General features: G+C 38.4%; 1 protein-coding gene across 1 annotated transcript in view; it reads left to right on the top strand.

The window, feature by feature from the left end:
- Positions 1 to 23,129, top strand: part of TRAF6 (TNF receptor associated factor 6) — a 28,599-nt gene extending 5,470 nt beyond the window's left edge. Inside the window, exons 2-7 of the mRNA XM_003830357.5 lie at positions 2,769 to 3,086; positions 5,663 to 5,813; positions 7,039 to 7,197; positions 9,253 to 9,324; positions 11,676 to 11,753; positions 13,655 to 23,129. Coding sequence (XP_003830405.1) covers positions 2,791 to 3,086; positions 5,663 to 5,813; positions 7,039 to 7,197; positions 9,253 to 9,324; positions 11,676 to 11,753; positions 13,655 to 14,467 — 1,569 coding nt within the window. The 5' untranslated portion in view covers positions 2,769 to 2,790 and the 3' untranslated portion in view covers positions 14,468 to 23,129. The remainder of the gene's footprint in view (positions 1 to 2,768; positions 3,087 to 5,662; positions 5,814 to 7,038; positions 7,198 to 9,252; positions 9,325 to 11,675; positions 11,754 to 13,654) is intronic.
- Positions 23,130 to 27,026: the final 3,897 nt, after the last annotated feature.

Raw genomic sequence — 27,026 nt, 5'->3', positions numbered from 1 at the left:
AACGCTACTTTTGAAAGAAGTTCTCGTGGGGTAAAATGCTATCAAACAGCATCACATGCTACAGAGAAATACTTCATGGTAGCAAACTTCATTGTTGTATTATTTTAAGAAATTTTCACAGCCACCTCAACCATCAGCAACCACCAACCTGATCAGTCAACAGCCATCAACATTGAGGCAGGACCCTCTACCAGCAAAAAATATTATAGCTCGCTGAAGGCTCAGATGATCGCTAGCATTTTTTAGCAATAAGGTGTTTTTAAATTAAGGTATATACATTGTCTTTTTAGACATAATGCTATTGCACACTTAATAGACTACTATATAGTGTAAACATAACTTTGTATGGGAAACAAAAAAATTGTATTACTTTATTATGGTATTTGGATTATTGCGGTGGTTTGGAACTGAATCCAAAATGTCTGAGTATGCCTGTATATGGGAATAAAAATAACAAAGGGTATATACCCTAGTGTAGCATAACAGCATCATTTGTCCTCAGATTTGGAAGGTATAAAGGGGGCCCTATACCGTATTTTATGACCCAGCTGTAGTGACTAGTTCTGCTATTTTCTGCGTCTTGCCATTGTTTGCTTCCTTTCAATCTGTATGAACCTTCCCTAGGAGTCCACATCAGATATAGCAAGGCCATGGGAGCTATTTTTAACTTCGGGAATACTGTATCAAAACTAAATAAACCACAGCCGGGCTCGGGGGTTCATGCCTTAATCTCAACACTTTGGGAGGCCAGGGCAGGTGGATCGTTTGAGGTGAGGAGTTCCAGACCAGCCTGGCCAACATGGCAAAACCCCATCTCTACTAAACACAAAAATTAGTTGGGCGTGGTGGCGGGCGCCTGTAATCCCAGCTACTGGGGAGGCTGAGGCGGGAGAACCCAGAGGCGGTGGTTGCAGTGAGTCGAGATCGTGCCATTGCACTCCAGCCTGAGCGACAGAGTGAGACTCTGTCTCAAAAAAAAAAAAAAAAAAAAAAAAAAAAAAAAAAACTTAAACAAGTAAACCACACGCCAAGTTTCTTTGCAGATTCTTTGGAATTCTGTCAATGTAGTGTAGTAGTGCTGGACAGACCATGTTTAATAGTAGCTGTGGCCAGCACTTTAGTGTAATAAAATAAAGGCAAATAAATTTTAAATGCAGCTTCATGGACAAATTGGTCAAAACATGGATAAAAGTAGTGTAGTACAAAGTGCAAAGCTCCAAGGTCAGGTAGACTTGGGTTCTGATCCCAACTCTGTTACTTATTAGTTGGGTAATCTTAGGTAAGTTACTTAACCTTTTAAGCTCCATAGTTACCACTTTGATAAGTGGTGACAACAAAACTTAAATACTACATAAAGTTGTTGTAATAATTCATTCTTACTGCCTGGCACTGTTCTAAGTGCTTTGCACATATTAACACATTTAATCTTCTCAGTAACTCAGGTGGATTTTATTGTTAGAACCATTTTACAGATGAGAAAATTGAAGCACAGAAAGGTTATATAATTTGTCCAGCTCATAAATGGAAGAAAAGAGTTAAATTTGTATCATTCAATTCCAGCACCTGAGCTCATCACCACTTATTAGCACTGCCTTTCCAGCCAGAATAGTGCCTCATTGTAGGCGGTCATCAAGTGCTACTCAGAATCTTTGAAAAGAATGAAAAGGTATTTGTAGTGGTAAAAGGATTGAGTACTACTGTCTTAATCCTCGATTTGGTGAAGTGGCAGCCAGGAATTTTATATAAAAGTGAGACAAGCAGGAGAATATGACTGGAGGCCTACATTCTGTTTCTTGAATGATATCTGACACATACTAGAAATTTTTTTCAAAAGTAATTATTTAAAATACAGTTGTGGTTACATGGGGTGTGAATTGCTTTTAAATATTAGCTTCTCGCTTGTAAATACCATAATGGTTTAGAATTTGAGGGTATCTCATCTGCTCATGAAACCAATAGTTTTCCATAGGCAAACAAAACATCACTTGTTTTTCCAGTCATTAATAATGAAACATAGTCACTTGACCTGACTGAAGGCAGAAGGACATAAAAATACACTTTTTCAATTCTATTTTTAATACCTAATAGAAATCTCCACACTGAGCATTTGGAAGTCCTTATAGAATTTTAGACCTAGAAGAAAAAACCAAGATCTAAATGGTTAAGTAACTTGCACTAAATCACACATCTAATAGTGGCACATGATCACGTGATTCCTTGTGTACTGCTTTTCCTGGCACTGAGCTGCTAGCCATACTATTCCCTTCAGCTCAGGATACTTGAAGGAACTTCAACAACATGGATAAGTTCTTTAGCGATGCTTAGTGAACACTTACTGTATGAAAAATCGTGTGCTAAGTACTGAGGAAATGGAAATTAAAATATTTAGCTCAATCACAGGAAACAAACATGTAAACAGATAATTGTGATATAGAAGAGTACTACAACTGAGGTGCTTCTCCTTTTTTAACTTTATATGCTGTCATTCTACTAGATCATGAACTTCTGAAGGGACCCAGCTTTCTTTGTGTGCTCCAAGTGATTTGCACAAATAATAATATATATATTTATTGAAGGAGAGAATCAGGTAACTTATAATAGTTATGAAAAAGCTCAAAACACTTTTAAAAGTTTTCTGTAAATAACATTAATACAGCTGATGTACATGAATTAAAAAGTGACTTGTATAGATAAGCTATGATATATATGTGTGGGGTGTGAGTGTGTGTGTGACTTATAAAGGCATTTTTTTCTTGCTATTTCTACAGAGCAAGTGATAATCAAGTTACTATGAGTCTGCTAAACTGTGAAAACAGCTGTGGATCCAGCCAGTCTGAAAGTGACTGCTGTGTGGCCATGGCCAGCTCCTGTAGCGCTGCAACAAAAGATGATAGTGTGGGTGGAACTGCCAGCACAGGGAACCTCTCCAGCTCATTTATGGAGGAGATCCAGGGATATGATGTAGAGTTTGACCCACCCCTGGAAAGCAAGTATGAATGCCCCATCTGCTTGATGGCATTACGAGAAGCAGTGCAAACGCCATGCGGCCATAGGTTCTGCAAAGCCTGCATCATAAAATCAATAAGGTACGTGAGCATAAGAAAAAATGGTGTCCTATAACAGAACCAGACGCAGAGAACATTGTTACATAGAACATGGAACATCCCAAAAGTAGTCTTACACATAAAAAGCTACTTAGGAAAAAAGAACAATGGACAGAAAATTGAGAAAGTTAGATTCTTATCCCAGTTTCCACTGTTGTGTGAAAAGTGACTTGAATCTCCTCCTCTCTTGACCCTTGGATAAATAAGTAAATAATTTGCTACTTTTACTTAAAGCAATTCTAATGCAGACTGGGGAGTGACTCTATGCTTTAAAGAAAATAGTATTTTTTAAATGTACCTTAAATTGTGATGCTACTAGATAAGGATAATTTCAACCACACAAAGAATACTGACTCTGTAAGTGATCAGTTATTGTGATTTTAGGCATGTTAAATCTTGTTTATTACCTAAAGTGTATGGTCAACTGTAAAATTACCAGTATTTTTAAAGAAAGTATTAACTGAAGGCTCTACCTTCATAATATATCCAAAATCCAGTCCCTTCTCACTTCCTCCCTCTGCTACCACCCTGTTGTGACTCACCACCAACTCTCTCACAGGCCTCCTGCTTTCTATTCTTGTCTTCTTCCAGGCTGTTCTCAATACAGCCGCGGGAGTGAACCTAGTAAAATAAGTAAGATGATGTCATCTCTGCTCAGACCACTGTTGCAGGGTATCTGGGAGTAAAAGCTAAAATCCTTATAAGACCCTGTGTGATAGGCCCATGATTCGTTTCCTGACCTCTTTTCTGCTGCACTCTTTGTCCTTCTACCCATTCATTCCCTCTTTGCTATCCCTTGAACATGTCAGGCATGCTCCTGCCTTGGTGAGTGGCTTTAGCTCTTCTGTTTATAACACTCTTGCCACAGCTAACCCCTTAACTCTTCCACTTTGGCTCAAATCTCACCTTCTCATAGGTCCCCTCACCACCATATTTATACCACAGTGTGGTTCCACCTTTCTTGCCGAACAATCCCAATCTCTCCACCTGGCCCTACTTTTCTTTTTTCCCTTAGCACTTTCTGCCTTCTAAAGCACCAAATAATTTATGTGTTTATTGTCTGCCCCACTGGATGATAAGCTCCTTGAGAGCAAAGTATTAGATCTGTTTTATTTCTTGATTTTTACCAAGTTCTGGAAATAGTGCCTGACCCATAGTAGATGATCAGTAAATCATGGTTGCTTTAACTGAATGAAAGTACTTGCAATTTCCATGGAAATAGATACATTTTACTATAATTCAAAAGTACATGGGAATTTTGTAGGTAACTAAGGAGTCCTTACAGGACAAAAAAGTGGATGAAGGGGGGCAGATTTTATGTTCTTCAATAAATAGCCATCTAGTTATATTAGTGAATTCATTATAAGTCTGTCCTGGCAATTTGTTAGTCTCCAAAGTTTATCTGCCAACTTTTACATTAACTTTTCTATAAAACTTGAATTTAAGAGTAACTACATCCATACTCGGGACTTGGCTTAATTTAAATCACAAAAGATAATGTCTGCTGTTTCAATTTTGGGGAAAGATGTATTACACAGTGCTGACTTAACAAGATCTATTTTGGGTAGATTTTTCTCAACCTCCACATTATTTTATTTTTGAGATGGAGTCTTGCTCTGTCTCCCAGGCTGAAGTGCAGTGGCGCGATCTCGGCTCACTGCCATGCCCAGGAAGGTAGCTAATCTTCAGCAGCTTTTTAATAGCAAGATGTTCATGAAAGTAGTGGGACAGTGGTCTGAAAAGGAAATACAACCCACAAAAAGAAGTCTGAGGCTTTTTTTTTTCTGTCTCCCTGTAAGCTTTTTAAAAATGAACACTTAGCCCCAGTGTTCTTAAAGGAACTGCTCTGAAATTTCTCATTGAGTATGTTCACTCAGGGAATCAAAGTGCATCTCAATACAATCCCATTTTCTTTTTCTGAGGATAGTTTTTTCCATCATAAGAAAGAATAAACCACTGAGAAGCAGGACATAGAGGTCCTTTAACTTTCTGTGACATTGGACCCTAGACATACAAATAAAGGAAACTTTTGTTGCCTGTTAGCTGGAGTGTTACAGTGACTATTTCAGAGTAAACTTTAAAATGTGACCTCACGGAGGTACTGCTAAGTGCTTAAATTTTTACTTATGACTGAGCAATTGCATTATAGACATGTTATTAGTACTGTGAGCAGCATATTCCATCTTTCTAGTGTATTATATAGGTGTGACAACACAGAGGCCAGACTGCCAAAATTCCCATTCTTTCACTTCATTTTGTACCAATCAAAATACCTTATTCAGCTAATTTTTCTCAAAAAGCTAGAATCTATCCCACCATATAAAAATCCCTTAGCTTTTGATAGGTTATCAGTATGCTAGTTGTACTCATTTCATAAAAGAACAGTTTGTAAGCTCTCCATAAAAGGACAGTTTGTTTTGGTGACCTGCAATATAATATGTTAAATTGTTTTTCCTTATGAAACAGTAAATGGAGAATTTATATATGGTGAATTAAAGTTGTTTGGATTTTCTAATGTGAGTATTTAAATCTAATTGTGTGTATTTTGTTTCTGTTAGGGATGCAGGTCACAAATGTCCAGTTGACAATGAAATACTGCTGGAAAATCAACTATTTCCAGACAATTTTGCAAAACGTGAGATTCTTTCTCTGATGGTGAAATGTCCAAATGAAGGTTGTTTGCACAAGATGGAACTGAGACATCTTGAGGTATTAAAGTTCTTTTCTAGCTGTTAGCACATGTATAAAAGGAAGTTCCTACAGAATAGGGACTTTGCTGTGTCCATCTATGTATTGCCAGTACCTAGCATATGATGATTGGTTAATAAATTCTTGCTAAATTAATGCCAACCCTTTAATTATTGAATATAAATGTAAGTAGAAACCAGAAATATACTGTTTTATCTACTCTGGCTTTGCCCAGCAGTAATTTTTTTAAAAAATCAGTATTGTTTCATAAGCTTTTGGTGAGCTTTATCTGCAGTAAACCTGAGGAGCATTTTAAATACAGGTGTCGGCCAGGCACAGTGGCTCACGCCTGTAATCCCAGCACTTTGGGAGGCTGAGGCGGGCGGATCACGAGGTCAGGAGTTCAAGACCAGCCTGACCAATATAGTGAAACCCTGTCTCTTACTAAAAATACAAAAATTAGCCAGGCATGGTGGCGTGCACCTGTAATCCCAGCTACTCAGGAGGCCAAAGCAGGAGAATCACTTGAAACCAGGAGGTAGAGGTTGCAGTGAGCCGAGATCATGCCACTGCACTCCAGCCTGGGCGACAGAGCGAGACTCTGCCTCAAAAAAAAAAAAAAAAATGCAAGTGTCACATTTTAATGTTGCAATTTCATTTTTGTCATTTTGAAATAAGCAGTAATTCCCAAGTAATCATCTCAGTATCCTCATTATACTTTTTTCTCTCTGTTTTTCTAAATTGTGCATTTTATTATGAACTAAATGGAATATGCCTATAGTTCAGATTAACGGAAACAATCAGAGTATAAAATAATTTGCTTTTATACTAAATAGATCAATTATTAGCTTGGTGATTTTTACCAGAAATTAAATTTAGTGTTATATTTGAAATTAAATGTTTAAGACAGATATACTACTTGCTCCTTTTACTTATTAGCTCTTAAAAGAGAGTGGCCTTTTTGACACAGTAATAAATTGAGAAATAGGAAATCTGACTTCTTTCCAACACTCTTTGCTAATTGGATGCATGAACTTGAGAATTCACATCCTTTGTATAAATTTGCAATCCATGACCATTTAAAAAAATTCGCTAAAGACGTTCATATTGTGAATGGTTCTGTGGTGTGCACTAGACAAAGTAGGTTCAGTAGCCTGCTGAAAGAGAACAGTATATGATTAGGAGAGCTTATATGTAGAAGACTTCAGAGTTGGCTAATGCTAATCCATTATTTTTTTAATTATAGGATCATCAAGCACATTGTGAGTTTGCTCTTATGGATTGTCCCCAATGCCAGCGTCCCTTCCAAAAATTCCATATTAATATTCACATTCTGAAGGATTGTCCAAGGAGACAGGTTTCTTGTGACAACTGTGCTGCATCAATGGCATTTGAAGATAAAGAGGCATGTACTAACTTGGATTTGTTAAATTCACTACTTCTTAAAACATTGTTCTTAAATGTGTACTTGAGGGGGTTAGCAGTAGATAAGGATGTGACTCCAACTCTGAGTCTACATTATCAATTTTGGGAAAAATGATTTTTAAGAAAAAGAAGGTTCAATAAGCCATTTTAGTACATAAGTGTAGAATTTGTATTTGCATGTCTTTCTTAAAAAAAATTTATACTAGTTATCACTATTGTAGATATGCAAGTAACAGAACTTCTAAGAAAGGCATATGCCGATCGGCTTTCATGTGTGATATTTTAATAACCAATTTTGGATTGGAGACAAACAAGTAGATTAAGATAAGATCTACACAAAATTATTCTGAGAAACAGAATAGGTTGTTATAACTATTATGAAGAATAAATCAAACCCACAAAGTATGTTTCCTTGATGATACTTTATTGTGCGGCGTATATAATGTATTTACTTCTCATTTTGTATGTTAAATTTAAAAGTTTATCCTTTTTTTTTCCTTTTTTTGAGACGGAGTTTCACTCTTGTTGCCCAGGCTGGAGTGCAATGGCGTGATCTCAGCTCACCACAACCTCAGCCTCCTGGGTTCAAGCGATTCTCCTGCCTCAGCCTCCTGAGTAGCTGGGATTACAGGCACGTGCCACCATGCCCGGCTAATATTTTTGTATTTTTAGTAGAGACGAGGTTTCTCCATGTTGGTCAGGCTGGTCTTGAACTCCCGGCCTCAGGTGATCCGCCCGCCTTGGCCTCCCAAAGTGCTGGGATTACAGGCACGAGCCATCATGCCAGGCCAAAAGTTTATCTTTTAAAAAGAAACTTGGTAGTGCCTAACAGCATCATGATTATAGGACAGTTTTTATATTCAGAAACTGAGATAGATTAAGTAGACTTGTATTAATATTGCCAATAAAAAAAGCTAACCCTGAAATCTAAGCCCTTGATCCCTATCCTATGTATACTTTTATAAAATAACCTACATATAATTTATGTTTTTATTCTGTTACTTAGATACTTCCTTAAACTATAGTTTTTATAAATTCACGTTGGCAGTTTTTCCCCACTTTGAGATCAAGCATATTATATCCATTACATTGATAAAATATTCAAAAAAAGTTAGCTAACTTGGTATAAATGTAGAGAAGTCTCAGTCATAATTAGAGTAAAATGACAACTCCTTTTTGTCTTTATTTTTTTGGAGATGGAGTTTCACTCCTGTTGCCCAGGCTGGAATGCAATGGCGCAATCTCGGCTTACCACAACCTCTGCCTCCTGGGTTCAAGCGATTCTCCTGCCTCAGCCTCCCAAGTAGCTGGGATTACAGGCATGCACCACCATGCCCGGCTAATTTTGTATTTTTAGTAGAGACGGGGTTTCTCCATGTTGGTCAGGCTGGTCTCGAGCTCCTGACCTCAGGTGATCTGCCCTCTTTGCCTCCCAAAATGCTGGGATTACAGACATGAGCCACCACGCCCGGCCCGACAACTCCTTTCTAAACTTTAGTAAATTAGATTGACTTAACCTGGAAGGCTAATTATTTCTCAGCACATCAACTAAAGTCATTATATTCTAGAAAATAAGGCTTACCCTTCTGGGGCATATGAGAAACTGAGCACCAAATCCTCATGTCCTAATAAAAGATTTGTTCTTTAACTCTACTGACAAGAAATTTTAATTAAATCGTCATGCTGCTGCTGAAAATTTTTGTATTACCTTTGGAGAATTATAGCCTCGGCAGATGATGTCCAAAGTAGATACAGGTGTACCACCTCAGGATAAAAGGAAGGGATTTGAAAAATTATTTTTTATATACTACCCTGCTCTTTTAAAGAGCTGGAAAGTTGAATGAATCTCATTATTACACTGGGAAAGAGAAAGAAAATAGCCTTTATATATTACTCTCACTTTGACTCACTTTTGCTTTGTACAAATTGATGTGCTTATTTGTTTATAGTGAAAAATTGCTTTTTATCAAAATTAGTTGTTTTCACTTTTTCCGATATTCTCATGCTTTAATTATATTTCTCTAATAAAATGCAGATCCATGACCAGAACTGTCCTTTGGCAAATGTCATCTGTGAATACTGCAATACTATACTCATCAGAGAACAGGTATTATTCATTTTCATAAATTATTATTTTCATAAACAGCTTAAAGAAGTGAGTTAGGTTTTTTAATTGAAAATTTAAATCAGGCAAAGAAATACAGATTGAAGAAGTATTAGAGCTGTGTGAAAATTTTTTATATAAATTAATATAAGTAATAAATACTTTCAGGGAGAACAAAACATCCAGCCCTTTTTAAGTACTTAAAATTCCTAAGTCATTAACATAATACCTGTGCTTTTGTATATTCATAAAAATTCCCAACAAAACCAATTTTAAGATAAAAATAATCAAAAGTAAGGGTCCCCATTTAAAGAAAGAAAAAACTAAGATATATATATATATTTACACACTGTGAAATGAGGATCTCAAGTGTCCAGAGATTGGCTGAAAGAATAAGAGGGAACAGCGAAATAAAGGAAAGCAGTTCTGTTCAGTAGGAGAATATTATTTGTAGCTGTAATCCCTGAGGCATACAGGGAAGTTTTCAGATTTTCAGGACCTGTAGCCCTCCTGTTCAGTTGTCCTGTAGGCCACTGACCGGGCATCATTAGAAGTAGTAATTGTAATAGAAAATTATATGGTGGGGTTTTTTTGTTTCTTGAGATAGAGTCTCACTCTGTTGCCTAAGCTGGAGTGCATTGACACAATCATGGCTCACTGCAGCCTCAAATTCCTGGCTCAGGCGATCCTCCTACCTCAGCCTCCTAAAGAGCTGAGACTACGGGCGTGCACCACCATGCCCGGCTAATTTTTTTATTTTTTTAGATTTTTTGTAGAAACGGGGTCTTGTTATATTGCCTAGACTGGTCTCGAACTCCTGAGCTCAAGCAATCTACCCGCTTTAGCCTCCCACAGTGCTAGAATTATAGGTGTGAGCCACCAAGCCCAGCCCAAAGATTGTTTTGACTATTAGTAGAGAAAGGAAAATTCCATCTGATTGCTATCTTCTGACATTTGGGGAGTTTACCCACAAAATGTGAATATTAACCATTAAATATTTATATACCCATGAAATCTGTAAACCCAGAGATCATTATTGATATACCTTACTGAGAAGCAGCAAGCAAAACCTGTCACTGGACAAGTTTGTTAACCTTAAAACTTTTTCATTGGTTTGTTAACAGTCTCTTAATTTTTCCAACAAAGCCTTAATTTGAAGGTGTTAAACTTCTTTTGCTTATGAAGTCCTAACTCGTTTTCCTTTTTGCTGTCTTTTAACATTTAAAGGAAACCATGCAACAAATTAAAACCCAGCAAAAGAAAATACAAGAAAAAACCCTAGGCTAAGAGTCAGAAAACCTGGGTTTTAGTCCTAGGTTTAAACTGTATTAACTGTGATTTTAACTGTGCCCTCTCATCTTTAACAAGTTGACATTCTAAATAGATCTGGGATCAGCAAACTGGCCTGCCAGCTAGATCTGTCTCACTACCTGTTTTTGTAAATAAAGTTTTATTGAAAGACAGTCATACCCATGTGTGTATGTCTTGTGTATGGCTACTTTTGTATGACAATAGTAGAGTTTAATACTTGGGACAGAGGCAGTACAGCCCATATTTACTATCTGATCCTTTACAAAAAATTTTATTGGCCCCTGTTCTACACTGTTCCCTCTTGAGAAATGAAGGATTGAATTATAATAAATGGTCTCTCAGGTACTTCCTGTTTGAAATATCTACAACTATAGCTACATTAAATTTCTAAAGGGAATTTGGCACCTCTTTGAAAAAATATGATTGAGTATAAAGGATCTTACCTTAGAGAATGTGTCTTAGAGTCCCAAAATCCAGGACTGAGACTTTTTTTAGAGCTTCTATTAATGTGTTTAAAGTACCTTCTAACATCTGAGTCTCCCCATTGTAGCTAAAATATGCCCAGCTTAACAAAAGTTAAGAAGATTGTTGAAAGGTGGTCAAAGATGATTTTTGAAAGGTGGTCATGAGGCAAGTATGGGTGTAGTCAGTGGCTTCAGTGCATGCAGTTGACTGGTTCCTATTAAATGGCCTAGACCATAGTGGGAGTCTTAATCCAGTTTGCACTTGTAGCTATTGTTAGGTGTTTTTTCTGTAAAGTGCCACTAGAGGGTGCCAGTTCCCAGCAAGAGGAACAAATTCATTTTCTTGAAATGAATTTTGAATAATTGGAGGGGATATTATGAGATGTTGATATTTCCTTTCTCTGTAACTTTTGAAAGTAGATGTTCTTTTAATTTTTGTGGGTGATGGTTTATGCTGCACCTATTCAACTGCCAATGTGGTACAAAGCAGCCATTGACAATACAGTTTAAATGTGATCGCGTCAAACTAGAAAATGATATGCAAGGAAGAGATTTTTCAGCCTTTGTTTTGGATTTCAGATGCCTAATCATTATGATCTAGACTGCCCTACAGCCCCAATTCCATGCACATTCAGTACTTTTGGTTGCCATGAAAAGGTAAGGGTTTTTTTTAATTCTTGAATATAAGTAAAAAAAAAAATACTCAGTTACATCATGTAGTGGAGAATAACAACAAGAATGTAGATGTAGTTGTAAAGCAGTGTAATAAGTGATATAATAGAGTTATTCATGGATGCTGTGAGCAGAAGCAAAGGCATACTTAGCAATGCCTAAAGCATTCAGACAGACTTGACAAAACATGATGCTTTGGGCTGAATCTTGACAGGTGAAATAGTTTTCCAAGAAAACAAAGGAGAGAAGACCAGTGAGAAAGAGTGAGCATGGTGATTTGAGGAACTACAAGTAGTTTGTGTTGTGCTAGTTCAACCCAATAGCAATGTATATGATTTGAGGTGGAGGTGGGGGTACTAGTACCTGAGCTGTTGGAATACCTAAGTGAAGACAGCTTGAATTATGGCGATGACCGTGAAGATAGACCTAGGAGCCAGTACATATTTAGGAGAGAAGATCTACTGCCTGTGTGACTAAATAAATGTGATGAGTGAAGGAGAGGGAGGCATCTAGAATGACTCTTGGTTTCTGGCCTTTGTCACTGGGTAGATGGAAGGGCCATTCGGCAAAAAAGAGTGAACACGGGAAGAACTGATTGGAGGTAGAGTTTAAAAAAAAAATCTGTTTTAATGTATTGAGTTACAGATAATGACTTCACTCAGCTAGGGAACAGGTGGGATGACTGACATGCATTATGTGCTGTCTTAAGCCCCAAAGAGAAATTAGGACTCAGAGTATTGCTTTGGGAAAGTGATTTGTGGTAATAATGGAAGTTGTGATTGAGATCATATGGCGTATGTACAGGAAAGAGAAGTACGCCAAGGAAAAGAGCCATGAACAAACAGTATAAGAAACAGATGAACCAGGCAAAGACAAAGTAGTATTATGGTCTCCAAAATTAGTTTCAAGATTCATGATCAGTAGTGTCAAATGTCTGAGATTGATCATTGTTTATGATATGTCTTTCTTTTTGGAGAGTGCAGTTACACTTTTGGTTTTCCATTATACTTTTTTTTCCCTGACTTATGTATAACAAACATACATTTAATAATTTAAAAAATAAAATGAGCAAAATGGTATGGTTGTATTTTGTGGGAAAATTCTGTATTGTGCTTAGAGAAAAAGAAAGAAATAAAATGTTAATGGAAGTTAGGTGAGATATTAGGTAACATCCTTTTTGGTCATCTATATTTTCTAGGTTTTTTAAAGACTATATGACCTTTTATAATAAAAATTGTTGTATTATGAATGTTTTTTGTATAATAGAGTGTTCTTAATGACCTTAGAACGGCATGGTGCCAGGAAAAATTCCAATTTGCAATACATTTGTATACTGGGAATTGCAGACAATACAGGTAGACTATATTCTTGACTTTAAAAAAAATGGTATTAATATTAACTAGAGAGAGACAAAAGCTCTTCAGAGAGGTTTGTCCTTTTTTGATGGGAAAGACTTTAATAATTGTATTCTAAAGGAAAGTGTTAGAGGAAGAGATGTTTGAAGATGAAGAAAAATCACTGAGTAAAATCTCTGGGGTGTTGCAACAGGTCAGGTAACATTTAGAGCACAGGTAGAATGTTAATCTTGGAGAGGACAGGCATCTCAGTTAGAAAAGAAGGATGTGTGTAAATACATTTTTTGTAGGTGGGAGGGAGATTTATATGAGTGAAAGCTGGGAGAGTAGTCATCAGATAGTCTGTTTTTCAGTGAACTAAGAGGCAGAGTCGCCTCGTTGGATCAAGAATCTGTTGAAGGCAAAGGAAAACTGTAGAGAATTGAGGGAAGTGGTGTGACTACTTGAAAACTTCTTATTTGACCTGGCCAGGTCCTTTTCCTACTCCTCACGGTATCTATTCCCAGCCTAAGGCTTGTGCTTGATTTTTAGATGCAGAGGAATCACTTGGCACGCCACCTACAAGAGAACACCCAGTCACACATGAGAATGTTGGCCCAGGCTGTTCATAGTTTGAGCCTTATACCTGACTCTGGGTATATCTCAGAGGTCCGGAATTTCCAGGAAACTATTCACCAGTTAGAGGGTCGCCTTGTAAGACAAGACCATCAAATCCGGGAGCTGACTGCTAAAATGGAAACTCAGAGTATGTATGTAAGTGAGCTCAAACGAACCATTCGAACCCTTGAGGACAAAGTTGCTGAAATCGAAGCACAGCAGTGCAATGGAATTTATATTTGGAAGATTGGCAACTTTGGAATGCATTTGAAATGTCAAGAAGAGGAGAAACCTGTTGTGATTCATAGCCCTGGATTCTACACTGGCAAACCCGGGTACAAACTGTGCATGCGCTTGCACCTTCAGTTACCAACTGCTCAGCGCTGTGCAAACTATATATCCCTTTTTGTCCACACAATGCAAGGAGAATATGACAGCCACCTCCCTTGGCCCTTCCAGGGTACAATACGCCTTACAATTCTTGATCAGTCTGAAGCACCTGTAAGGCAAAACCACGAAGAGATAATGGATGCCAAACCAGAGCTGCTTGCTTTCCAGCGACCCACAATCCCACGGAACCCAAAAGGTTTTGGCTATGTAACTTTTATGCATCTGGAAGCCCTAAGACAAAGAACTTTCATTAAGGATGACACATTATTAGTGCGCTGTGAGGTCTCCACCCGCTTTGACATGGGTAGCCTTCGGAGGGAGGGTTTTCAGCCACGAAGTACTGATGCAGGGGTATAGCTTGCCCTCACTTGCTCAAAAACAACTACCTGGAGAAAACAGTGCCTTTCCTTGCCCTGTTCTCAATAACATGCAAACAAACAAGCCGCGGGAAATATGTAATATCTACTAGTGAGTGTTGTTAGAGAGGTCACTTACTATTTCTTCCTGTTACAAATGATCTGAGGCAGTTTTTTCCTGGGAATCTACACGTTCCATGCTTTTTCAGAAATGTTAGGCCTGAAGTGCCTGTGGCATGTTGCAGCAGCTATTTTGCCAGTTAGTATACCTCTTTGTTGTACTTTCTTGGGCTTTTGCTCTGGTGTATTTTATTGTCAGAAAGTCCAGACTCAAGAGTACTAAACTTTTAATAATAATGGATTTTCCTTAAAACTTCAGTCTTTTTGTAGTATTATATGTAATATATTAAAAGTGAAAATCACTACCGCCTTGTGCTAGTGCCCTCGAGAAGAGTTATTGCTCTAGAAAGTTGAGTTCTCATTTTTTTAACCTGTTATAGATTTCAGAGGATTTGAACCATAATCCTTGGAAAACTTAAGTTCTCATTCACCCCAGTTTTTCCTCCAGGTTGTTACTAAGGATATTCAGGGATGAGTTTAAACCGTAAATATAACCTTAATTATTTAGTGTAAACATGTCTGTTGAATAATACTTGTTTAAGTGTTCCTTCTGCCTTGCTTATTTCCTGGAGGTTACGAAGTAGCATCTTCCCCAGAGTTTATAATGCTGAGAACCATGTGGATACCAACTGCTCATTGTTATGCTATGTAACCCTTTTTGTCTATTCAGTGCAGAGTGAATTTCACAGCTCTGCATATGTCTTCATTTGTTTAATGCTTACAGGACAGGAGATGCACACATACAATCAGCAACATAAAAATTAAAAGTGACCCAAGTAGTCAGTGCATGTGGCATCTCATTGGTGGTGACAGAAGCTAGGTGAGCCAGAAGTTTTCAGCTCTTTTGAATACCCTCTGGTTTAGTTCGATTAAAAAGAACAAAATTGATTTCCTAAAATCAGAATTTTTTAAAACTTGGGAGATGATTGGAGATACCTGGGAGGTCACCAAACTAAGATTAGAAGTCACAGTGGTTGTATCACAACTTAGCTTGAGTATGTTGCTGTAGCCTAACAACTGCAGGTTCTGAGAAGGATCCTGTGGAATCCTGGAAGTAACCAGATTTTCCTGATAGGGAGAGATGATTTTTTTGTGTGCCATCATGTATTTGTTAAAGGCCTATATATAGATATAAAATATCGTGGAATCTAGTTCTCAGGGAGACCCGCAACTAGTATAAGCTTATAAAGGATCTAAAGATCCATCCACCATTTAAAGTTGTCTGGTAATGAGAGATGACATTGTATCCCCCAGAGAGGCCAAATCAGAGTCGCCAGCCAGGGTTCTAGATCAGCCTTAATTTCAAGAGAAAGCCAAGGACCTCATCTGCAGGGGAGTGTGGTTTTCAGCCCCAGCGAGTGTCACTTTGAACTTTCCCTTTGCTTTTTTCTCTCTTCTCCCTCCCCACCCACCCTTAGGCTCCTGATCTGGTGAGTTTGTTATGGAGTGAAAATAAAAGTCAAGCAGAGATCTTGTTTCCCGTGCCACCATTAGTACCACAAGCTTATGGCTAGTTACCACATTATTTCCTGGCAGTTTGTGTCCCTCAGCTGTGCCTTCCAACCAGCGCCTGAGAATCACTGCATACCACCCTCTAGGTAGGGAAACCTACACTGCTGCTGTTCCTGTGATTGTTTTACAATGAATAAATATTTGTCAAGTTCCATTTAAAAACTGAACAGTAGTATTTTTGTATTTGCGTAGAAAAAGCCTGAAGGAAATATACTAAACTTTTTGTTGGCTTATTTTCCTTTGCGCTTGCTTATATTTTTTACATTTTCTACAATAAATGTGTACTTTTATCGGAGAAAAAAATTAAATGTTGCCACAAAACATTCAATCTCCACGCCTCCAGCTCAAAAAAGGAAATGATATTTAAAAGCTTCCTGGTCAGATTTCTATTAAAAGCATTGGCTGTGCATTAGGTACAAAGAGGAGTCATTTCCTGCCTTGGTGATACTATTTTTTTCTACGAACTCAAGAGTCTTTATAAAAAAAAAGTTGTTTTGCCTAATTTCAGCTTTTAGCAAGCTTCCCATCTGTAAAATGATTTGGACCAGATATTTCTACAGTCCCCTCCAGCCATAACATTCTGTCTCAAATTAAGTTCCAACCAGCAGAACACTGACAATACTTACGAAAGTATTTTGCCAGTATAAAATGTCTTTAACTTACTCTTTGCTGACACTGATACTTTCCTCTAATTTAGTGTCTATCAGCTGGGTCACATCTTAAGTAAAATGAGCAATTTTAACCCCCAACATTTGGCATTTTGTCATAAACCAGCCAGTTATTTTATGCTGGTCATTCATCGTGACTACAAAGTAGAATAGTCAAGCTGTCATTCCAAATAGAAAACTTTTGACTTCAATCAGAATTAAGCCTTAACCTGGAAAGTTGGTTTCTTCCTTACATTTTCCCAATCTCCTACTCTATTCTTAAACATGCTAGTTTCACTCAGTTGGGTATACAAGCCTTTGGGCTTTATGTTGTATGTTACTAACCACCTTTTACCATATTTATCTTTTGGCATCATTCTGGGACATTGCTAAATTAAAAAAGAAATTGTTTCCACTTTTTTCCGGAGATGTTCAACCAAAGGTTTTTGTTTTGTTTTGTTTTTTGTTTTGAGACAGTCTCGCCCTGACGCTCAGGCTGGAGTGCAGTGGTGCAACCTCGGCTCACTGCAACCTCCACCTCCTGGGCTCAAGCCATTCTCCTGCCTCAGCCTCCCAAGCAGCTGGGATTACAGGCGCCTGCCACCACGCCCAGCTAATTTTTTTGTATTTTGAGTAGAGACCGGGTTTCACCATATTGGCCAGTCTCGTCTGGAACTCCTGACCTCAGATGATCCGCCCGCCTCAGCCTCCCAAAGTGCTGGGATTACAGACATGAGCCACCACGCCCAGCGTCCAACCCAATGTTGGATGAAACTTGCTGCATGTCATACATTTTGCTGTTGGCAAACAAGTCTGAATGTTGATTTGAAGTTTGGTAGTTTATTACTATCTATTGGCAGCAAAGACTGTTTATTGGTATACTACAATATGATTTAACTTTTATTTTGGGGATAAATAGTAGAAAAAAGTGAAACAGAATGAAGGCAGGTGTTTTTTATCCTAATGATGGAATAATACAGAGATACTGGACGATCTCTAGCAGTTAATTTTGTGACCCATATAAAATTATACCCGTCACAGTATAATTCTCTATTATCGTTTTTACACCAGTAAGTCTTAGATAAACTAAGCATGCTTATGAATTATGTATACAGTTAGAATGCATTATTTTTACAGAGGAACAATTGCTTGTATGTACTAACACTGTTCTCTTGGCTTGCCTCAAGTTCTACTCATTATTTTATATAAAATACTATTAGGCTGGACATGGTGGCTCACGCCTATAATCCCAGCACTTTGGGAGGTGGAGGCTGGCGGATTACTTGAAGCCAGGAGTTCGAGACCAGCCTGGCCAAAATGGTGAAACCCCATCTCTATAAAAATACAAAAATTAGCCAGGTGTCATGATACATGCCTGTAATCCCAGCTTCTTGGGAGGCTGAGGCACGGGAATCGCTTGAACCTGGGAAGCACAGGTTGCAGTGAGCTGAGATCATGCCACTGCACCCCAGCCTGGGTGACAGAGTGCAACACTGTCTCACAAAACAAAACAAAAACATCAGATTCTGTTTGTGATGCCTAGTTGCTTACAACCTAAACAGTGCAATGCCTTAAGGAAATGAAAAGGAGCCATAAGTAGTCATTTATATTTTTATTTTGAAGTGTGCTTTTTCTAAACTCCCAGATTGACATGATGGACTGTAAGTTAGTTTCTCTGTTTCTGTCCTTGTGCCTGTAGAGTGTACTTGGCACTTACAAATTCCCAGTATCCAGAAAGATGATCTGATGAAATCAAATTGGATGGATCTTGGCAGACTGTGACACTCAATTACAGCCTTCACTTTCAGTCAAAAACGGACACTTGCAAGGAGGTGCCTGGTTGTTTCACTAAATGTCACTTGTGTCTGTAATATTTTAAAGCTTTTTCCCCACAGGAAATTCAGGTCATAAAATCCCGAAAAATAATTCTAGGTGGGAAAAGCATTTTAGGAAATGAGAGATGTGGTGCTGCTTTTCCTCTCTCAGAGTGCTTTCTCAGCAGGACACTAGCCCTGCCTTTAAGATGGGGAAGTTGGGGCATGTGCCTCTGCTCTTACTGTCTGCAGCTCTGAAGGTAGGTGCTGTCCCACTCGGACAATCGCCCAAGCAGCAGTGACCATAGTTCTCTTCTATGCAAGTCCCCAGGAGAAGGTAAACTGTGTGGAATGGGGATGTGTTCTGGTTGCTGCTGAATCCCCTCTTCTTACCACAGTGCCTGGCACATTGCACACACTCAAATACGTAATAATGAACATTTATTGAAAGCAGCAGTTGAAGCTGACCAATTTCTGGTACCTTAATTGTCATGTAAATTTTAGATGGTGAGGCGCAGATGTTACTTTTTTTGCTTTTTTTCTTCAGCACTTGATGAAATTTCCCAAACATGCAGAAATGTTGAAAGACTTGTATAGTGAACATCTACGACCTAGAATCTGCAGTAATATTATGTTACATTTGCTTTATCACTTGATAGATGTTACTTTTAATGAGACTTCAAGTTTGGTTTCTCTAAACAAAATATTCTAAAATCACTGAACAACTTTAATCAATTTGTCTTAAGTTCTTTGGGGGAACTTGGGACATTTGCTTCGTCACTGGAATTGCAGCCCTCACGTTAAGCTAATTTTAAACTTTGTAAATTTGTTATGCTGAATTTCAGTCTTACTTATTTTGCCTGAAGGGGTATTTTTTATAATGGATTTATTTGAAGGTCCTTGATAAATTGTGCAGAATATTCTCGTGTTATTTTTGCACTTGATAAATTATCTAATTTCTGAGGTGAGAACGTAATTTGGGGCCTATTTTGTTTATACAAGCTTCCAGAATTATGTTCTCAGAGGGATGAAAAGGTGTAATTTAGCATATAGGTCACTAAATTAGGAGCTAAGACAGATTTTCTCCTGACTGACCATGGGTCAGTTTTGTCTTCGTGTCCTTTTCCCTGTAAAGTAGAAACTAGAATTTGAAATTTAAATATTAAATAATGGGTAACATTCATTAATGTATGACTCTATTAAGAAAGACACTGTGAATCCAGGGAGGATTCTCATAATTCTATAAACTGTATGACAAGCTGTGGAATGAAATCTGACTTTTGAAAATTGAAACACATCCAGTGGTCTTATCACAAAGCCTGCTCTTCCTCAGAACTTAACTATTGCCATGGAATTTGTTAAGCAGTTATCCTAATCCATCTGGACTCTGAAAATACATCCTTTGTGAGAGGGAGTGAATGCAAAGATAAGGGTGGGGAAACACTAATCATGAAAAGAATGAAAATCAGTGTTCAGTTTTAAGAGCAGGTTGTATTGAAGGAAGGGATTAAAGGAATTATCCAGATTTGAGGTGGCACGTCTTCCACCACTCCCCGCACCATCAGCATGCACGGAGCGCATAAAACAAGCCCTGCTCCTAATGGCAGTGAAACCTCGGATGGCCTCCATCAGGTCAGTACAACTGAATTGCCGGGCTGACTTAAGATTGAAGGACTCCATTTTAGTAAGTAGAGAAGTGTGACCTTTCTCAACCCAGGTTGTGAATGTGGATTCACACTTATCTCAAAAAGGCACCTGGAGTTTTAACTTTATGTCATGTCTCAGTACTGGTTGCAAGGTATGACCAAAAGTGTTCCTTGAATGGCACCTTTTTGAATATTAATTTAGAAGAAAACATGCCAGACTGACATACTTACCCCCTCCGCACTGTTACTACTTCCTTACCAGCCCTATGTACTGCATCGATGTCTACAAGAAAGCACTCTTCATTAAAATGAAATATATATATTAAAATATGATAGTCCAAGTGTTTTTTGTTAGTTTTTGTTTTTGTTTGAGACGGAGTCTCACTCTGTCACCCAGGCTGGAGTGCAGTGGCGGGATCTCAGCTCACTGCAAGCTTCACCTCCCGGGTTCACGCCACTCTTCTGCCTCAGCCTCCCAAGTAGCCGAAACTACAGGCGCCCGTGACCACGCCCGGCTAATTTTTTTTTTTTTAATTTTGTATTTTTAGTAGAGACAGGGTTTCACCGTGTTAGCCAGGATGGTCTCGATCTCCTGACCTCGTGATCCACCCACCTCGGCCTCCCAAAGTGCGTGGATTACAGGCATGAGCCACCACTTCTGGCCCAGGTGGTTTTTAATGTAATAACTACTTTGATTTTTGCTTCATAGTTGTTCTATTTGGGGGACTATGTAACTAACTATATTGGAAGAGAACAGTTTCAGGCACTAGTTTTCACTTGAAATAACTAATACTTGCTCCTTCAGGAAATGGTAAGTGAGGTTTCATTTTACTCCTTGGTGTGGGCTGTGGTTTCTGCCCGGGGGCCTTTAAGACTGCATTTTGGCTGCATAAATGTCTTCTTTTGAGAAGTGTCTGTTCATGTCCTTCGCCCACTTTTTGATGGGGTTGTTTGTTTTTTTCTTGTAAATTTGTTTGAGTTCATTGTAGATTCTGGATATTAGCCCTTAGTCAGATGAGTAGGTTGCAAAAATTTTCTCCCATTTTGTAGGTTGCCTGTTCACTCCGATGGTAGTTTCTTTTGCTGTGCAGAAGCTGTTTAGTTTAATTAGATCCCATTTGTCAATTTTGTCTTTTGTTGCCATTGCTTTTGGTGTTTTAGACATGAAGTCCTTGCCCATGCCTATGTCCTGAATGGTAATGCCTAGGTTTTCTTCTAGGGTTTTTATGGTTTTAGGTCTAACGTTTAAGTCTTTAATCCATCTTGACTTGATTTTTGTATAAGGTGTAAGGAAGGGATCCAGTTTCAGCTTTCTACATATGGCTAGCCAGTTTTCCCAGCACCATTTATTAAATAAGGAATCCTTTCCCCATTGCTTGTTTTTCTCAGGTTTGTCAAAGATCAGATAGTTGTAGATATGCGGCATTATTTCTGAGGGCTCTGTTCTGTTCCATTGATCTATATCTCTGTTTTGGTACCAGTACCATGCTGTTTTGGTTACTGTAGCCTTGTAGTATAGTTTGAAGTCAGGTAGTGTGATGCCTCCAGCTTTGTTCTTTTGGCTTAGGATTGACTTGGCAATGCGGGCTCTTTTTTGGTTCCATATGAACTTTAAAGTAGTTTTTTCCAATTCTGTGAAGAAAGGCATTGGTAGCTTGATGGGGATGGCATTGAATCTGTAAATTACCTTGGGCTGTATGGCCATTTTCATGATATTGATCCTTCCTACCCATGAGCAAAAAAACACATGAAAAAATGCTCATCATCACTGGCCATCAGAGAAATGCAAATCAAAACCACAATGAGATACCATCTCACACCAGTTAGAATGGCAATCATTAAAAGGTCAGGAAACAACAGGTGCTGGAGAGGATGTGGAGAAATAGGAACACTTTTACACTGTTGGTGGGACTGTAAACTAGTTCAACCATTGTGGAAGTCAGTGTGGCAATTCCTCAGGGATCTAGAACTGGAAATACCATTTCACCCAGCCATCCCATTACTGGGTATATACCCAAAGGACTATAAATCATGCTGCTATAAAGACACATGCACATGTATGTTTATTGCGGCATTATTCACAATAGCAAAGGCTTGGAACCAACCCAAATGTCCAACAATGATAGACTGGATTAAGAAAATGTGGCACATATACACCATGGAATACTATGCAGCCATAAAAAATGATGAGTTCACGTCCTTTGTAGGGACATGGATGAAATTGGAAATCATCATTCTCAGTAAACTATCACAAGAACAAAAAACCAAACACCACATATTCTCACTCATAGGTGGGAATTGAAAATGAGATCACATGGACACAGGAAGGGGAATATCACACTCTGGGGACTGTTGTGGGGTAGGGGGAGGGGGGAGGGATAGCAGTGGGAGATATACCTAATGCTATATGACGAGTTAGTGGGTGCAGCGCACCAGCATGGCACATGTATACATATGTAACTAACCTGCACAATGTGCACATGTACCCTAAAACTTAAAGTATAATAAAAAAAAAAAAGACTGCATTTTACGAAACAAAATTAGGCCTAAGGAGAGAGGAACTTCCGTAACTACTTTAGGTCCAGTGAGAAAAACAGATAAATTGAAAGTGTGAAGCCAGATACCATGAATTTATTCCCAACAAATAGAGGCAGAAAGGGCTGTGGCTGTCTCTGCCTTCTCCCTAGTTACCAAACTCCCTGATTGGGTTTTTAAGCAAAGCTGCCTCTGTTGTGGAGCTATTAACAGCATTTTTAGGAAACTCTATGGGTCAACCCCTTTCTCTTCTAAAGTAGACTCAACTTCCCTAAGTGGAGTACAAAAGCTGGTAAGATATGTAATTACTTTATAAATGCCACCTTAATTTTTAAATTAAAATTCCAATGTTGTTAATCCCAGAGTAAGCAATAAATTTTTAAAAAATATTCCACTTCTTATTTTTGGTTAACTTCTCAACACTTCTATCATCTAGTCTATTCTGTACATGTCTGTTACTCTGTTGTCACATTTTTAAAATTAACTGTTCTACCAGGGCCAGCAGTGGCAAGAATACTTTACCATGACACTTGTAACCTTGTCAGGGAATGATGCATAATCACAATAATTTTTGCTTCACCTGGGTAGGGTTTTGCATATTTCCATAGAAAAGCAAGTCTGATTGTCACAGAACGTATATTCCTGAAAGATAAATTATAAAACCACACTGAAAAATAGATTCCCAAATTCTGAAAAATAATTGTTCCTGTCCTTCCCACTTTCCCACTTGTTCTAATATGATTGGCAGAGACTGAATTTTGTTTTTAATGTGAGTATTGGGGGTGGGGGACACTTGTCCAGGGAGGTCTGGCCTGTCTTGATCCTAGCTTCATTTCCCCCCAGGTCACTTAACCTGAAGCTAAATAGTTAAAGTAAGACAAAGCCCCAGCAAAAGTGTTTAAAGTAATAGTGGTGGCTCAGTACTTTGGGAGGCCCAGGCATGAGGATCACTTGAGGCCAGGAGTTTGAGACCCCAATATAGTGAGACCCCACCTCTACAGGAAAAAAAAAAAATTAAGTAGCTAGTCATTGCCTTTGTAATAGGTAGGAACCTGAAAGTAAAATTTATTTCAGCCCTAATGTGGTATTCCTTTGGAGCCATTGTGAAAGAAGAAAAGGAAAGCTCAGGTTTTCTGAATACAGCTGGGCTAATAGAGTTAAATTTGACTTTTTAAAATGTCTTTAGCATCAGTTTTTTGCAATGTTTTTTTCCTTTGGCTCAGAACCCACAGTAAAATTATATAGATTGATCATAGAAAGAAAATTAATATGCATACTGACTCAGCTGAAACAAAAGGTTTATGAAACACCTCCTTTTTACCACGTTCTATGCTTTCTGGTATTTTCTGCCCTTTTTTTCACTTTTAAAATGTAGTCCAGGACACAAATGAGTTTATAAGACTGCAGCTTGCCTCTTGAGTCAAGACTGCCCGGAAGGTTAGAGGCCAAATTTGTTCACACACACACACACACACGAACACTGTCAAGGATCTTTAGTCCACAGGGGTCAGCCTGACCTCCCAGGACCCTATTTTCAGGGCCCTCCCAGCACAGCCTTGCTCTAATTCCATGTGGTCTGGGCTCCAGTCCATCCAGCCCCTGCAGCCTCGCCTCTCAGGGCCTGGTCCTGTTGCGTCTGCCTCTCCCTCCTTCCCCCAATCTGAGGTAATCTCGTTTTCTGGAAGGAAAACCCCATCTCCTCTCTTTTCCCCCAATATTCGGTTCCTCTCCCACTCCACTTCTCTAAACTCTTGGAAGAACTTGAGCTTTAGGAAAACAAAGTCCAGAAAGATTTACAAACTCCTTTGTTGTATTTTGTTAGTTTTGCCCCTGCCTCCCCTGAGGCAATGAGATAGGGTCTTAACTGTTTGAGAGCAAAAGGGAAAAGAGGGTTGGGACATCTCAAAAAAATTACTTTCAACATTGAACATCTCCTTAATTAGAATGTGCACTTTCAAGAAAGGGTTAGACCTCTCGTAGATGGGAATCAAAGATACCTATTTTTGGCCCTTGTTAAAGAATAATTTTCAAAAAAGTATAATGATTCTCAAAACAGATAGCAAATGAGCTCATGTGAAAGTTTTATTTCCCTCTGAGGAAATAAGGCACATGTTATAACTGACTCAAAGGAGAATCCGAAGAAAAGATACTCTTATGGACAGGAATATTGAAATAAATATGCAAATGGAGCCAAAACTTGCTTCTTGCACACTGCAGGGAGAAAGTCAAGAGAACCTCCTGGATAAGACATAATTTGCATTTCTAGAACAATTATTTTGCATTATTATCAGTTATGTACAGGACAGAGTTGTAAAATAAGCTCCTTTAGACTCAAAACCAGATAGCCCTGTTATTCTATTCCAACTCTTATTTTAATCCTTCTTAGACTCAGCTATAAGCTGAAGAGTGTGCATAGACTAGACAATGCATAATGTGCACAAATTTTTCACCACATTCGCAATAATTCAATTCAGTGTCTGAATTATAAATAAATAGGTTTTTGGTGCCCATTTCAGCCTAGAATTGGACTTCTCTTGTCAGTTGATGTGAGATGATAGCTGCTTATAGCTCCTACAAAACTCCGAACTGGAGGACATTGACAAGGCAAGAATAGAGCAAACCCAGCTCAAGAACCATGTGGCAGTAGGTGGCAGCAAAACTCTTTCTAAAGAATGCAGCCTTCAGGAAGTGCAGCCTTCAAAAAAAAAATTATAAAATAGGATTAACCTCGAGTCCTTGGACCTTTAAGGAGTCCATAAATCCCCCTGAGATTGTATGCAAAAGGTTACACTTGGTGCATTTTTCTAGGAAGAGGATTATTAAATTTTTGCTCTAAGTCTGGTGAAAATTACAAAGCACTTTCAGCAGATATTGGAAATCTTCTGTCCCAACTGTCATATTAATGAGTTAGCCGCCAAATCAGCTTCAAGTTAGAAACAGCTGAGGAGTTATTACGTCAAGGCATATGAAAATGATATATTTTAAGATTAATTAAAAAGTCAAATATCAGCCATGTCATGTGATTCAACCTATTTATACAGATTCCTGGTGGTTCCCAGCCCCACCTGCTTTCTGATACAGCCAATAAGTGGATGAACACCTGAGATCACCTACCACATCCAAATTGAAGTTTACGAAAATGGATTGTTGGATTCCAGCCCATCCCAGGCCTCAATGTTAAACTTCAGCTAACTCCATCTACTCTGAACAGTGTGAATCCATATGGCCTTAGATCATCACCAGCACCTAGTTTACCAGGCGATGTTCTCAAGGTGTCTAGTCTGAGTACCGTCAGCTTCAGAATCTCCTGAGGAGCTTATTAAAATGCAACCACCAAGGCCCACGTCAACCTCCCTGAATTAGACTCTGATGGTGGGAGCTGGAAGGGGGAAGAATCTACATTCAAACAGGCTCTCAGGTAGCTCTTCTGCACCTAAAGAGTAAGCACAGTAGATAGGAGGAGAAAGTATGAGTTGAGGTATATCAGCTATATCAAAGTATAATTGATAAAACATTAAAATCATGACTCATTCAAATATAGACACATGTCATAGGTTTTATTCAGCTCGTTAGCTTATGATGGAGCCATTAGCTGGGAAAGCTGTTTCTTGCAAGAGCACTCGAGGAAAAGGGCTTTATATAATCCACCAGGAAAAAATATTTTCAAAGTGAAAAAAGTTAAAATTAGATTGCTAGGTTACGGATGAAACTGGTTAATGTCCTGCAGGCTAATAAAATCATAACCTTTGGAGTTATCTCTCTTACCAGAAATGAAAATACAATTAACATGTAACTTCACAGTATCTAAATAGCAAAGTCAAACACAGATACATTCTTCTAGAAAATTAAATGATCCTTGGGTGGACTTGTTAAATACTTCTCCAGTGTGACATTGAAAGAGCATGCCACTCAACTTTTTGCCTTACGTTGAGGTTTTAAATAACTCTTCTATACAGTGAATGAATACAGCAGAACATAAATGGGTGGACTCTACAACTCTGGGTAAGACAATTCAGGCAGTTCAGGCTGGAGCAGATATATTCAAAAGCAAGAACCAATTCAGAGGGAGAAGAAAACTGACTAATATAGAGAGTTGATAGATAACCTCTTGGATTTATTTTAGACACTTAACTACAATCATTTCCTCCTCCTTTTTTAACAAGTGATTTGTCCTCTTCGTAGTGTTTTGTTTATAAGCTAGCCATTCCCTAATGATTTCTCTTAGAAGTTTCTCCTAGAAGTTCACTAAATTTTTGAACTTTGTTCTTTTGTTTTTAATCTAAAAA

Source organism: Pan paniscus, chromosome 9 (genome assembly GCF_029289425.2).
Source record: "Pan paniscus chromosome 9, NHGRI_mPanPan1-v2.0_pri, whole genome shotgun sequence".
Classification (NCBI taxonomy): Eukaryota; Metazoa; Chordata; class Mammalia; order Primates; family Hominidae; genus Pan; species Pan paniscus.
Note: the sequence above shows the minus strand (reverse complement) of the source record. Positions and strands in the feature narration are given on the sequence as shown.